We start from the raw sequence: 13,418 nt of genomic DNA, 5'->3' as shown, positions 1-13,418 counted from the left end.
CTTAAAATGTACAAATGAATAAAAGAAGTACAAATGAAAGGATGATACACAGCGTATGAGTTGATCACAGAGTTAATAATTAATATAGTGAAATAAGTAATCAAAACTAGCATTCATGTTATTGACAGCTTACAATAAGTGTGTCTTCCCTAACAGAAAAGATAATAATAAAATCTCTATTTAAAGCTATCATAAAGATACTGTGTTCCACAAAGGATGTAAAAGATATCATACAAATCAATGGAAGAAATAATATAATGAAATTACTGCAAGACTGGAAATGCATAACATCATTAATGTATTGTCCATGTAAAATTATAACAGCTGCAGAAAATGGGCATGCATTACCTCCATGCCCAAAAACTATGACTGGCTAAAACACTTGCTTTTCTGTACAAATTATTTCTAATCCACTTTTAATGTGACTGAAACAAAACATCCAATTATTCAAAATAAAACAGTTTTTAGTCCATTTGCCTCATGTGCATCATCAATTTTCCCTCAGCATTCTGCTACAAAGGATTATAAAATGTCGTTCCACTACTAGCAAGCAGATACAGTCTCACAGCCTGTCTAAAACACCCAGCAATTGGTCCTGGTTCAACTACATGAATGATACAACAAAAAAAAAACACAGTATGAACGACATGTTTCTCAGGCAGATGATGAGTCAATGAAGCAGCCAAAAGGATAAGAGAAACAGCTCAAGAGTGTCCTTAAAACCAGCAGCAATGAAGCCTCTTCGTCTCCCCTGTAGCAGAAAGCACACAGCCAGACACCATTCATGTAAAATGTCCTCAGGAGCATCTAGCAAAGCCGAAAGACTGACACTCATTCATAAGCAGCTTCCGCTCTCACTCTGCTGCAGATTTCGCACTGCAGTCCCTCCCAACATCTCTCTTTCCTGCCTGGCAAATATAGAAAAAAAAAAGGCAGCACGTCTGCTTTCTCTCCTCAGAAACAAAGGCACACACAAAAGGAGGGAAGAAAAGAAAGCCCCTCGCAAATCAAGAGAAGAGCCAAAAAGACAAAGGAGAAAAAGAGCAGAGGACAATAAAGGCGTGCAATATTTAGTCTTTTATGTGAATGAAATAGCAGGCTGGCATACCAATGTTTCTGTGAATGGAAGCGAGGCCTTTCTGCCTCTGCAAGGCAATCCCTAGGGATGGCATGGTCTTATCCAATGAGGAGCCGGCTGGATGACTCATTCAGGGAAGGCTTGCAGAATAGTGGAAGAGACCATTTCAGACGCAGGTGTACATTTTGTTAGCTCTGAAAATGCTATATAAATGGCACATACACCATCAGATATGAGATAATTAAGTAATATAATAAGATAACATATGGTTAAGAGAATGAGAATCTAAAGAATTTCCAGGATAGAAAATAGAAAATAAAAATGACACCCCCAGTTTTTTTTTTTTATTATTTTGTCACCAGTATGAGCTTTTTTCGACATTCATATGAACAGTGGCCATCTACACATTCAATTAGTAATGAACACTTTATTTGTATAAGGGCAGACAGTACAGACACATTGAAATAACAAATGCCTGATATGTTATGTTTGTATGGGCTGACATAGGCTACATGTGTATATAAGTGTACCCATTTTATATATATATATATTTTTTTTTTTCAAGATATGTATCAGCATATATTCCATAATGATCAGCTAAATTTAAAACAACATTTTAGCACAATTAATAAGGGTTAATATTCAATATATTCTCATAAGAAACAAAAACAATTTGATAAAAAAAATTTTAAAAATGTAAAAACAGTGTATATTTGTATTTGAATTCTATTTGGACTTGGAGCTTGCCATTATAATGATATGTTTAAAAAAATATATGTTTTGTATGTTTTTGTAGCTATTGTTAATTACTGTCTATGAAAGGTTTTATCTTTCTGGCCTGTGCTGTTCACAAGAAGAAGAGCCTGGTTGAGTGCAATGCTTATTGTTTCCTTTTGACTCATATATCATATACATAAAAAATATTTTCCCATATTTATTTTTCCCCAGGTCAATCCTGTACTTGTAGTGGCTTCTATTTGCCAATTATCAAATTTGTAAATAGGTCCTGTGGAAAACACAACAGGGTTTTCAACACACTAAAACTAAACAGAATGCATAATAGTGGGTGATAAGTTGGTTGAATTATTTACCACTTTTGATGGCAGCATGCTCCAACGGGATATTGATGGACCAAAAAAAACAAAAAAATCAAAAGACAATATAGCCAGAAGCGACCATGTGGGGTTTGAGCCCAAATGGACAAATGTTTACATTTTCAAAGATACGTCTATACATGAGCAAGTTTCATGGAGACAACTGTTTGAAGAATAAGAGTGTCACATATAAACAACTTATAAAATATATACAAGTTAAAGTGCCTGATGGAGGATCCCCACTATCTCCTGTGGCAGAGAGTGAGGACTTGAGAGGTGATCGTAGCTGTGATGTCTGGTTCAGTGTTTAGTCAAAATAGCAAATGTGAAAAGTAGTCTGATAGCAACCTGCACAGTATCTGTCTGCATCTCAAGGCAAATTCTTTTGAAAACCTGGGTTGTCAAAAAAAGGGTTACATGGCAATTATATTGGAGATTAAATCTAAATGGAAGAAAATGGGTGTATTGTGCATTTATAAAGCAGGGCAGGCTAGTTATCATGCAGTAAGATTTGACTTACATGTACACGTACATGGTGATGATTTGTGGTTTATTTTAATTCAATTTGCATGGAAATGGAAAACTGAGAAAACATGACAAGAGAATAAAACAATTATCATGCCCACATGCACCAAGGCAAACCAAAACAGTTGTGATGTTGTAATTCCTTGCTCAGCCACAAGAGACCTGCTCTCAACAGTGATCACATATTGGGGCTTTAAAGGAATTGGAGGGGCGCATTTGGTTACCTGCTTGCTTGCTTGTTTTAATATTACCTGTACAGTGCGGTGTGGTACTTTTTGACATATACTCGTCCCCTGTCCCTGTCTGAGCCCTCCTGTGGGCACAGAACGGAGGCACCAAGTGGGAGGAGCAGGGAAGCATATGGGGCAGGAAGGGAACTACTTTGAAATTAATAATATAATAATAAATAAAACAGCGCTCTGCCGCCCCTGGCCACCTGCCGCCCTAGCCAACTGCCTATACTGCCTATAAACCATAGACTGCTACTGACTGCTCTTCATTGGTTTGTATCATATGACTCACATATGTACTCCTCTGTTGCACAGTTTGAAATGGTGACAGAGTGATACAAGTAGAATTCATACTCCTATAGATCGTCTAGCAGACATTAAATGTTAAATTATGTTCAACATAATGATGATAAATCTGAGGCGCCTATATTTAGGCCACATAATGGAACTTTTAAAATGAAAAAAAGCAATTATCAAGCTACAGATAACACAAACATTGTGATCACAAAGACAGGCAATATTGCATTGTATCGTACCATGGAGTTTCATTCATTCTGTAGACCACTGACCCTGTGGAATGATCTTTCATACTTTACATTTTATTGCTTTTTTATGGTGTTATCAATGTAAAGATAATGATAAACAAGTGTAGAATCAGTTAAGTGGATGTATTTATTCAACATTATTACCTTTTTATTAAAATATAGTGATAACTGCAGTTGCCCTGATGTTCACACATACTGTTGGAGAGGAATTTCTGTGTCATGTAGAAAGCTACATCCATGGCCAAATAGGACTGTGCAGGTAGGTGACCTAATTTCTTTAGCATTATTGCCTGTGATTATACAATCTTGTGTCCTGATTCTCAGAAGCTGAATGAAACGCTGTAAAATGAATGGCAAATGAAAACACTATTGACTACCTACTGGAGGGGAGCGGAGTGATGTAAGAATTTCCTGTGTGAACAATAACATCCAGAGCCTTGAGAGCTCATCTCCATAATCGTGTCTGGAGCGTCATTTGAGCTTTCTGTGAATGGTTCATTAAAGAGGCCAGCGGAAGTGCTAGAGGATCACGTAATTTTGTGTGTGTGCGTGTATGTGTGTGTGTGCACATGTGTGTGATTAGGGTGATTAGCCCCATATACTGTATATGCTCACCATACCTTAAAACATTTCTCTAAATCATCAAACCAAAGACTTTTTATTTTAAACCTGCAATCAGCGATTTCAGGCCCATAACCAATCCTGAAACTAATGCTATGTGAATCTCTCGATAGGGTGATATGCCACGCCCAAAACCACGCCCCCTTTTGGCCAATCGACATGAAAAGTGAATCAGTTCTTCCTTGGTAGTATTTTTTGACCATTTGCTCTCCAAGGTAAATTAAAGTAATTCATTAATTTTAATGTAAAGACCTGCAAGATCCATGTTTACTTTATTTAGTAGTCTAGTAGTGGGATATTTTATGATTACAGAAGAAATTTGACGGCAAGAACTACAGCTGACACTCTCTCTCCTCCTCAGTGTGTTTGCTCACTCTGTGTGTGATGACGTGTGTGTCCGCACCGGCTGTTGCTAGGTTACGGAGTCACGAGCAGCGGGAGTCGGACAGAGATTTAAAAGTGGCCTCTTCCTCTTCTTCAAGCTCTCCTGTCAAACGCAACAGATTGTAAAAATATGAGGGTATTTTTAAAGGAATTGTTGCTGATGTTGATGTTTTCACTGATTCACTCGCAATATTTTAGTTGTTACTGTTAATTAACCCATAACTTTAAATTATTTTTATTTATGAATTCAATACTGACTATAAACAAAGTGCAGCAGGCTGTAAATTTAATAATAGGCTACATAATAATTGAAGTGGCTGCAGATCTTTTGTTTAACACTTGTTTTAATCACATCAATACAGTTTCAATTTTATAGTCAGTTTGGGACTGCGTAATCTTGTTCACTTCATCATTTAATATTACTTGCTTGATCACGTTATATTGTTGCTTTAAAAAACTACAACCCCCAGAAACGTGGCAGAGCTGAGTTTTATTTCAAAAGTACCTCAGGGAAAAATATTAAAAGTATCTATATATCTATAAACACACATGACTCAGGACAAGACCTCAATGTTACCAATGATAGGTACGGCCATGAGCCAAGGTCGTTTTGTGAAGAGGAATATACGTGAATAAATAAATAAAATAGTCTCCACCCCTCTCTAGCCACAATCCTATAGTGTTGTTATTTATCTTTCTCCCTTTCTCTCTCCCTCTCTCTTTCTTTGTGCATGTGTGTGTGTGTGTGTGTGTGTGTGCGCGTGTGTGTGTGTCAAAGTGAGGTCTCAATCAGATCCTGAGTCATATGAGTCACAGTTCTGGCAGTAATAGATCGGATGTAGACATGGAGTGCATAACACATGCGCCCACTTTTTGCAAGATTGGCACTGAATCCAAAATTCCCCAGGCTGGCTGTTTGAAAGGGGCTCGACACAGGAGACAGAAGTATTCATCTTCGTCAGACTCCGATGATGATGAAGTCCTTTTCCGGCTCATTTTACAAGCAGGAGCTTTGGATGGCTTCTTGTGTTTTTTTCAAAGAGCCTCTTCTTTATTTTGGCCTTTTGCTCCCCTAGATCTCTTTTGACCGGTGTGTCTGTCAGGATGGCGGTTTTTCTCTTCCTCCTGACAGCACCACCAGTGCAGTGCAGGGACAACGATGAACTCAGGGGCAGGGTTTGCCAGGTCCGTAACACAGAATGAGGCAAAGTCCCGCTCTGAAAAGATGTCCCTATTAAAGGGGAAACCAGTCAATGCTGAGTCCTGACTGGATGTTCATTGGGGTTGCAGCCAAGGGATATGCTATGGCGATGGGAGCAGTGCGGCAGAAAGGAGAGCACCACTACACCATTTTCCTTGGCGTAGTTCAGGCCACTGATAGACAGGTGCGATTCATGATTATCCAGTCAATGAAATGTTCTTCTGTCATCCACCCTGATGGGTTTGCACCTCCTTTGCATCCAACAGGGCCATTTATGATGACGCTGTCCCTGAAGTTGACCCTGGGGAATATAAAATAGGGAGGGATGCTGCTTCCCTGTGGCCGAAGCTGCACATGTAAGGGTCACCAGTGTCCCTCACTCTGCCGAGGTCAGGGACCCTATCTGTTTAAATCCCCACCTGGCAATGATCCTGTCCGGTCTATGGACAGCTGTCACTCCTGCCTCATCCATGTCACATGGAGCAAAGTTGTGCCTGTGCATGACCATGTCGAGGTAGGCTAGTCCAAAAAAGCTCAGACATTTTCTTTGTTTCTTTGTAAGGCTTGTGGCCTCTGGGTTGCGGATTGAAAGAGATGGGTGCATCTTCACAAAGGCAGTAAACCAGTCACAGCTGGCTTGTTGCAGCTCTGACCAATTCTTAGGCACCTTGATGCTGTGTGCCACTGCAAGCTGAAAAGCTGGGTTTCTCACCTCCGACAGGCGACAGGCCATAGTAAATGTAGACTGACTTGAGCAGATATTCGACCAGCTCTCTTTCCAATTCTGGAGAAAATATTTGTCTGTTGGTGTAACCAACAGCTATCCTTAGCTCCTGCTTGCCCTCAATCTCTATAAATCTCTATAAATATATAATATATATCATATATCATATATCATATTTATTATACAATATAAACAACATGAACAACACATGATTATATATGATTTAATATTGTTAAATCACAAGTGGCTTGTTGGCATTTAACCAGAGACTTTTAATTCTGAATGGAGTTAAAGATTCTGGCCTCTGGTTCCTGGTCCTTTGTCACATGGTTTTGTTAGCGCCCCCCCCACCTTAGACAGGAAGTAACCGAGGCTCTATGGTCTCACTATGGGAGCAGCGTGCCCAGATTCTATCTCCCCATGAAGACTGAGACTAGTACTTGGGCTTTTTATGGAAATCCGAGGGTATTCCAAACATATTGACACCAACATTATGTTTATAGGACAATTATATCTGGTTAAATATAATATATTCAGCTATATGTTAATAGAGGATTTGCCTCTGTGGGAACGTTGCTAGGCAACCAAATAGACAGAAATTTAAAGGAACATCAGACTACATATGGTGGACCAAATCACAATATGAGCATGAGAGACTTACAGTTACATCAGTGAAATGAAATAAAAGCAAATACTCTGAAATGCAAAGGTTGTTGGTGTGAATTTTTTGGTTCTCATGGCAGTTAGAAAAGTGAAGTCAGCTTGGAGATCATAAAATCTGACTTTGCACTTCTGTAGTTTCTGGTTGATTGCTTGCTTACAGGCAGCAAATTTGCATGCAAATTGCACGCAATCATTTCCATTGTTGTACAGTATTGTCGATTACCAAGAAAGAGCTAATACATTAGATTAGCTATTTTAAAATGACGAAACTCTGCAGCATTTGGCTGCAATAATAGGAACAAAAAAGTTTTCCCGCCCACTTAGGGGACAGGAAGAGAAGACCATTCTCCTCCCATTGATTTAATATGCCATGCTTCATCTCCCTCCCCTATCCACACACACAGTATACACATTTTATCCTGTCAGATATGCATATATTACAGGCATAGGTTAAATGTTAACCAAAGGTTAGCAACTTAACAAGTGAGCTAAAGTTAGCAACTTGCCTTGATTAACAAATATAAATTTGATTTACTTCTTCCGTATTTTAGTCTAACAGGGTTGACATATGCTTTACCGCATCAAAATAACAATATATAGACCTAATGATGAAAGAACAAAATTTAGATACCAGACTCGGATTACCTCAGGATCAGGGCCCGCCAATGAAATGAGGCAACTTCCGGGGCAGCGATTCCAAGGACTGAGAAAATATTCAACATTGTTATAAATAATTAAACATGTAGGCCTATGATTTGCCTGCATCCACTTCCAAATGCAAATTGTCCAAAATGTATCAAATTCACCTTGTGTTTTTGTTATCATAAAGGCTAATCCACACAGAATGTTTTGAAATTGGTGTTGTTACACAGTGATATTGGTATACTACCCCACATATACCAACCAACCCCTCCAACATTAGGACAACCTCTGTGATAATATGATGTTACCCAGCTACCATCATGCATCACAGACTTTCATCATATCAAAATATAGCTAATTTCTACCTCTATTAACTGAATGTAACACTATCTACCACAGTTATATAGTGAAGGACTTTTTTTTATTTTACTTTTGATCATGGGTGTGCTTCCTACGCCAATACTTTTGATAGCCTACTACAAAAATAAAAAATTGTCCTCACCTCAATAGTTAGTGGCTTTGTGATGGCGTCCTCTAGTGGCCGGAAATTGACTGTGTGCCAGCCCCAGTCTCTCTTGTTTCATGTAGGCCTGTTGATGTGTCGCAATGTGATCCAACAAGCTCCCTGAGGCGATGACACGGGTTGGTTTAGAAACATGCTGATGCTGGTTTTTTGAATAATCTGATTTTCCTTCACTGGTTTAAACTGAGATTCTGTTGAAAACATAAACAACTGATATCCAAGTATTCTATTTTTTCCATGGCCAAGGAAATGTCCTTTTTTCCCACAAACTGAGAAGATTTATCACCTTTGCAGGCAAAGTCAGGAAGATGAGCGTCTTGTGAGTTTGTGGCAGAATCAGTAAGTTGCCTGTCTTTGCATGGACTGATTTGTGGATGATGCAACAAGCCACTTCTCTCTACAGTCATGCTGGATAAGACATAGGACAACAATCCAGATGGCTTGTATGACTTTTATTGTGGTTACTTTTCTCAAACCACTGTCTGGTGCTAAATGGAACTGAAAATGGCAACCTTGCATTTTGTGTTGCATTGTTTAAATTTTCATCAGTCTTGGGAAAAACGGTGCTGCCTTGACATTTATGTCCTTACCTATCTGATAAATAATAAACAATCTACTTCGTATTGTTCTGAGATGTTTTTTTACACTGTTAAAAATGCATTATGATGAAACTTTGTTCCAGCTTGTGCTTGTTCAGTTGGTCACAAGAGGGTGCTACGGCCCCAGCTGTAGATTACTCCTCAAAAAAGAAGGAATTTCAGTGTCACACTGTGATAGCTTCGACTACAGAACAACATATTTGGGATTTTGCAAAATGTTGGCCAGTGTAAAGACAGCTTTTTCTCCATGAAATGATTTGTATTGAAGACAGCCATTGAATCTGTGGCTTATTTTGTTTGTTGTCGTTATTCTTATGCCCACTATTCTTTAAGGTATCTGTCTTTCAGATTTGGCCTACAACCTTCACGTCTATGGGAAAAGAGTTTAATCATTTCCAGCTAAGGATACCGTTGTGTCCTCTGAAAATGTCATAACCGGCTCCCAACCAGAAATGGAGGGTGGAGGTGTGTGAGTGTGTCGGGGTGGAGGCTGGTTAATAATTCAGATGGTAGAAAAAGGCTGACATGTCAGCATGGCAGAGAGTCTGGATGACCGTTGTGGGGTAGCGGTGACGAAAAATGCCTGTTTAGAAATGTGTGAAATAGTTCTGTGAATATTTCATCATGTCAATTGATGTCAAAAGTTAAAATTAGTACAAGGGTCTGAACTCAAAGGTGATAAATGAATAAACAGAAAGCAAAGGTGACCAAAATAAGGTTGTACACAGACGTTGGGATCAGTGTAGACAACAGCTAAAACAAACTCAATTTATTTCTGCTACAAGATTGTCTTAAAACCGAAGGTAAATACAGAGTCACAGTGTTGATATGGAGAAAAGATAACTGCAGACAGAAAGCAACAATGTGCAATCTGTAATAAACTAGCCATCCATGGCAGTAATCCATGACTTCGACTCATTGTGAATGCTGGAGCTGTATTTGAATTTCTTGATATTGTCTCGTGCTGAAGCCTAATGTGAAATATAAGAGGTATACAGTATAATGGTGGTTGTAAAGTACAAAGTACTTCACCCCTACAACAACGTGATGCTATTCAAAAACCCTAAAATCAACTTGGGCTTTAATTCTGTGGGGGGGACAAATCCTACATGCCCAATATAGATTAAAGGCACAAGGCACTATATGTAATCGCAAGTAAAAGTGTCTGCAAGACTGTGGTGATGGAGTCAAAATGCTGGTGAGAGAAGAGTGCAAACTTCACAGAAACTATAGAGGCCTGAACTGCCACAGATGCAGCACAACATCACTTACATAAACACTGTTAAATTCTCCGCTCATATCTCCAGGTGTTCACCTCTTTATGTTTTATCGTTCCAATACGAGCGTCGCTTTCAGAATGTTCATTTTGATCAGTAAAAATAGAAATGAATGCACATCTGTCAGAAAGGCGGCCCACTTGTCCTCAAACTAAGGCAACCGATGAGCTTTGTCTCCTCGTCAGTTTGGGAAAGAGTCCAACGCTGTCATCGCAGCCAGGTGAGCCCCTACACACGGCAGGTGTTGTGAATCCTTTTCTTCACAGGTCCATCCACACTTCAGTCTAAGAAGTGACACTGGGACATCACATCACATCAGTTTATGATAGTTTCAGTGTCTAAGGCCTGGTCCACCTGGGGCGAGGACCGTGTTCACAACCGAATTCAGCCGAGACAAGTGAAGCTCATGACCTCTTCAGAGAGCTCCACGGCCATCACAGCTTTCCTGTGGAGGGAAACACAGATCTGTTCACTCTTTATTTAATGTGTACAAGTAGTGGAGGTTTCTGTTCAGTATCAAATATATATATATAACAAATATTTGGAGATCCATCTCATATGTTGCTGCATTAAAAGCTAAAAGCTATTTGCAATCGGCAATGGCAAATCTACAGAATGCTGGAAATACCTGATATGAGAAGTTGAGGTTCAACAGTTCAGTTTTTCAGTAGTGTGGAAACTACTCTGAAACATATTTACAGTTTACTAACTACTTCAAAATGAAGGAAGTTAAATATTTTTTTTGTCAAACTAACACTTCTTAAAGAAAGAAGTACATCTACATCCAAACTAAATTATGAAAAATTATATCCAAGTCCTGAAACTCCTATTTATACTGTGGACCCGATTCAAGGAAGATGAACTTGTGTTGCTAAAGGTCCAGATCACCAGTTCATCTCATAGGTGCAGATGAATCAAGATCAATTATGAGATAATTATAATTTTATAGTGCTTACTTTTCTTCTATTTTTATTCTCATCACCTGCAAATCTTTTTTTTTTTTTTGCATTTCAGCTGGTGGATGTTTTAATTTGGTGAAAGAGAATTCAGCTCGGACTTCCCTCTTTATCTCAGCGTTGTGTTCAGGTGTACAAATGAGTAGCCTACAGTTTGGCCTTGACAATTATGCAACAGCCCAAATGTCAATATGACGGACACTGCCTTGAAACAAAACGGCACATAATGTCCAATCTAAAAACCCTAACCTAAATGGAAGAATGAGAGTTAATGAATTACATTATGTAGGAGTCGTGCATAGCAAAAATAGAGTAGAAAGATAGATTGATAGATGCACAGATTTCATTCTAATATTTATGAGCAATACATTAAAAATAATGTCACATATTAATCTTGCATTCTTGGAGGAATCTTTTCATGGAAAATGTAGTTCAATGTAATTAGTTGACTATGATATGTAATTGGCTAAATGTAGTTAATAGAATATGTGTTAGTTAAAATGCATGTAAAATAAGTTAACTGAAAAAATTGCTAAATGTTAACTACTCCCAAACACTGTGACAATCTGGATCAGTGTTTGTAAAGTCATTATTCAAACTGTAGAATCAAGAAAAAATGCGGAACAGAAGAATGATCATTTATTTTGTTGGAATATCAGTGAACCAGGTTTGGCTTTGAGTTCCTGGTTCTTTGCCATTGGTCCAATGCATCTGGACTTTGCACCTCTCCAGTTCTCTGAGCGAGTAGAAAAACAAACTGGAGCAGAGTGTTCAAACATGCAGAGCACATTAAAACTGGCACACAAGGTGTTAGCATGACCCAGGCGACTTTTAAATCAGATGCACAGCAACTTGTGACTTTAATGCAATCAGAAACAACCCAGTCAGAGCAGTTTGTAGACCTACCCAGGCCTTCTCCCATTTTTTTAGCAGTTGCTCGTGCTCTGTGAGCGCACCTCTCCACTGGCTCAAATCTCTGGATGGAATACTCTCCTCATCTGTCAAGTAACAACATGTTTTATGGATATAAACTAACCAACAACAACAACAACAACAAAAAATAATAATAGGCATGGCATTGCTGATAACCAGGCCTAAGGCTTAACATTAATCCCCTGCTACTCTACATTTATTACTATAACAAAACATCAGACATTGTTTGGTGATTATAATAGGTTTTGCTATTCCTTAATTTGTATCACATGGAAAAAAAGAGAGCAAACTAATCTTAGATCAGCAATTCTCTGCACACTGAACATATTTTAATGTCATACTTAACAACCATGTGTTAGCACTTGCTCCTCATACCTCCAATAGTGAGGCGGAGGTCAACCTCAGACACGTCGTTCCCTGTGCTGGCCTCGGCGATACAGTTGTAACGGGCGTCCTTGATCAGTGGCCCCTCTTTGAGCCAGCTGCTCACTAGCACCTCCCCCTGGCCCAGTGGGAGGCGGTACTCCATTATGGGGGTGTCCAGACTGTGTCCATTCATTAGCCAGTGAATGTGGACGTCACTAGGACCTGAGGGACAGAAGTGGACTTCATGTTGACCCCGGATGGTCAAGAACCCGCCAAGACACCGACACTCCACACGGACCGACATGAAACTGGAATACTTGCCTTCGGTAGGTCCCTTCGCGGTGTTCGGTTTCAACAAATAGATCTAGAGGTTTGATTGATTATATATCTAGTGTGTCATGTATAACGTTGTTTGAGTACCGACTCCTCTCCTTCATAGAGCCTCTCTGCTCCCATGCCCACTGCACTCTGACAGGTTAACGGTAACAGTGACCTTATTGATGAAGCCAGACTCATTGACTCATAAGCAATTTTACTTTGAAGCTAAAAAAATCAGACTTGATATTTAATCAAATTTGCATATTTTCAACAATTTTGCTGTTGCTTTTCAATGCAACAGGATCCTAATTTTCCCATTTTAAGACCAAACTTACTTTAACCACATTTAGTAGTTTCTGTTTGTGCTATATGACATTATCCTCATTAGCAATACAACAGTGATTAAAATATATGTGATGGCATAAGTCAAAAACTGAATAAACAAGCCAGTGTTGAAAACATTTGAAATCAAGATTTATTTAGCCTCCCTACCAACAATAGCAATAGCCCCAAAATGTCTGAGAATTTATGTACATCTTCAAAAGTATTTTTTCCATATATACAAATATATTTACACTTGTTTACAGGCACAGAAACGTTCCAGATGAAGTATTGAAACCAGATGTAACACGGTGAGCCTACTATAGTTCTGCAAAAGAGTTCTTTTGTTCTGAGGAGAGACACCAGTCTCACCACTCTGGATGAGAAGTATCCACGTATGAATATTACAGGTTTCAGG

The 13,418-nt window shown here is 38.9% G+C and overlaps 1 protein-coding gene across 1 annotated transcript; it reads right to left on the bottom strand.

Annotated features, from left to right (window-relative positions):
- Positions 1-9,654: 9,654 nt before the first annotated feature.
- LOC144539862 (uncharacterized) lies at positions 9,655-12,665 on the bottom strand. The gene is made up of 3 exons (XM_078286099.1): positions 12,371-12,665; positions 11,969-12,060; positions 9,655-10,551 (listed from the first exon to the last, which is right to left on the bottom strand). Exons 1-3 carry the CDS (start codon positions 12,663-12,665, stop codon positions 10,522-10,524), a joined length of 417 nt encoding a protein of 138 aa, XP_078142225.1. The 3' UTR covers positions 9,655-10,521.
- Positions 12,666-13,418: the final 753 nt, after the last annotated feature.

This window comes from Centroberyx gerrardi, chromosome 2 (genome assembly GCF_048128805.1).
Source record: "Centroberyx gerrardi isolate f3 chromosome 2, fCenGer3.hap1.cur.20231027, whole genome shotgun sequence".
In the NCBI taxonomy this organism is placed as follows: Eukaryota; Metazoa; Chordata; class Actinopteri; order Beryciformes; family Berycidae; genus Centroberyx; species Centroberyx gerrardi.
Note: the sequence above shows the minus strand (reverse complement) of the source record. Positions and strands in the feature narration are given on the sequence as shown.

Bases quoted from the DNA above. Each gene is read 5' to 3' on its own strand.
- LOC144539862 (XM_078286099.1), bottom strand. From the start codon at position 12,665: ATGTCGGTCCGTGTGGAGTGTCGGTGTCTTGGCGGGTTCTTGACCATC. The intron at 12,061-12,370 runs GTATGAGGAGCA...GTTACTTGACAG, and splicing joins CCTCCGCCTCACTATTGGAG to ATGAGGAGAGTATTCCATCC. The intron at 10,552-11,968 runs GTAGGTCTACAA...TTCCCTCCACAG, and splicing joins AAAAATGGGAGAAGGCCTGG to GAAAGCTGTGATGGCCGTGG.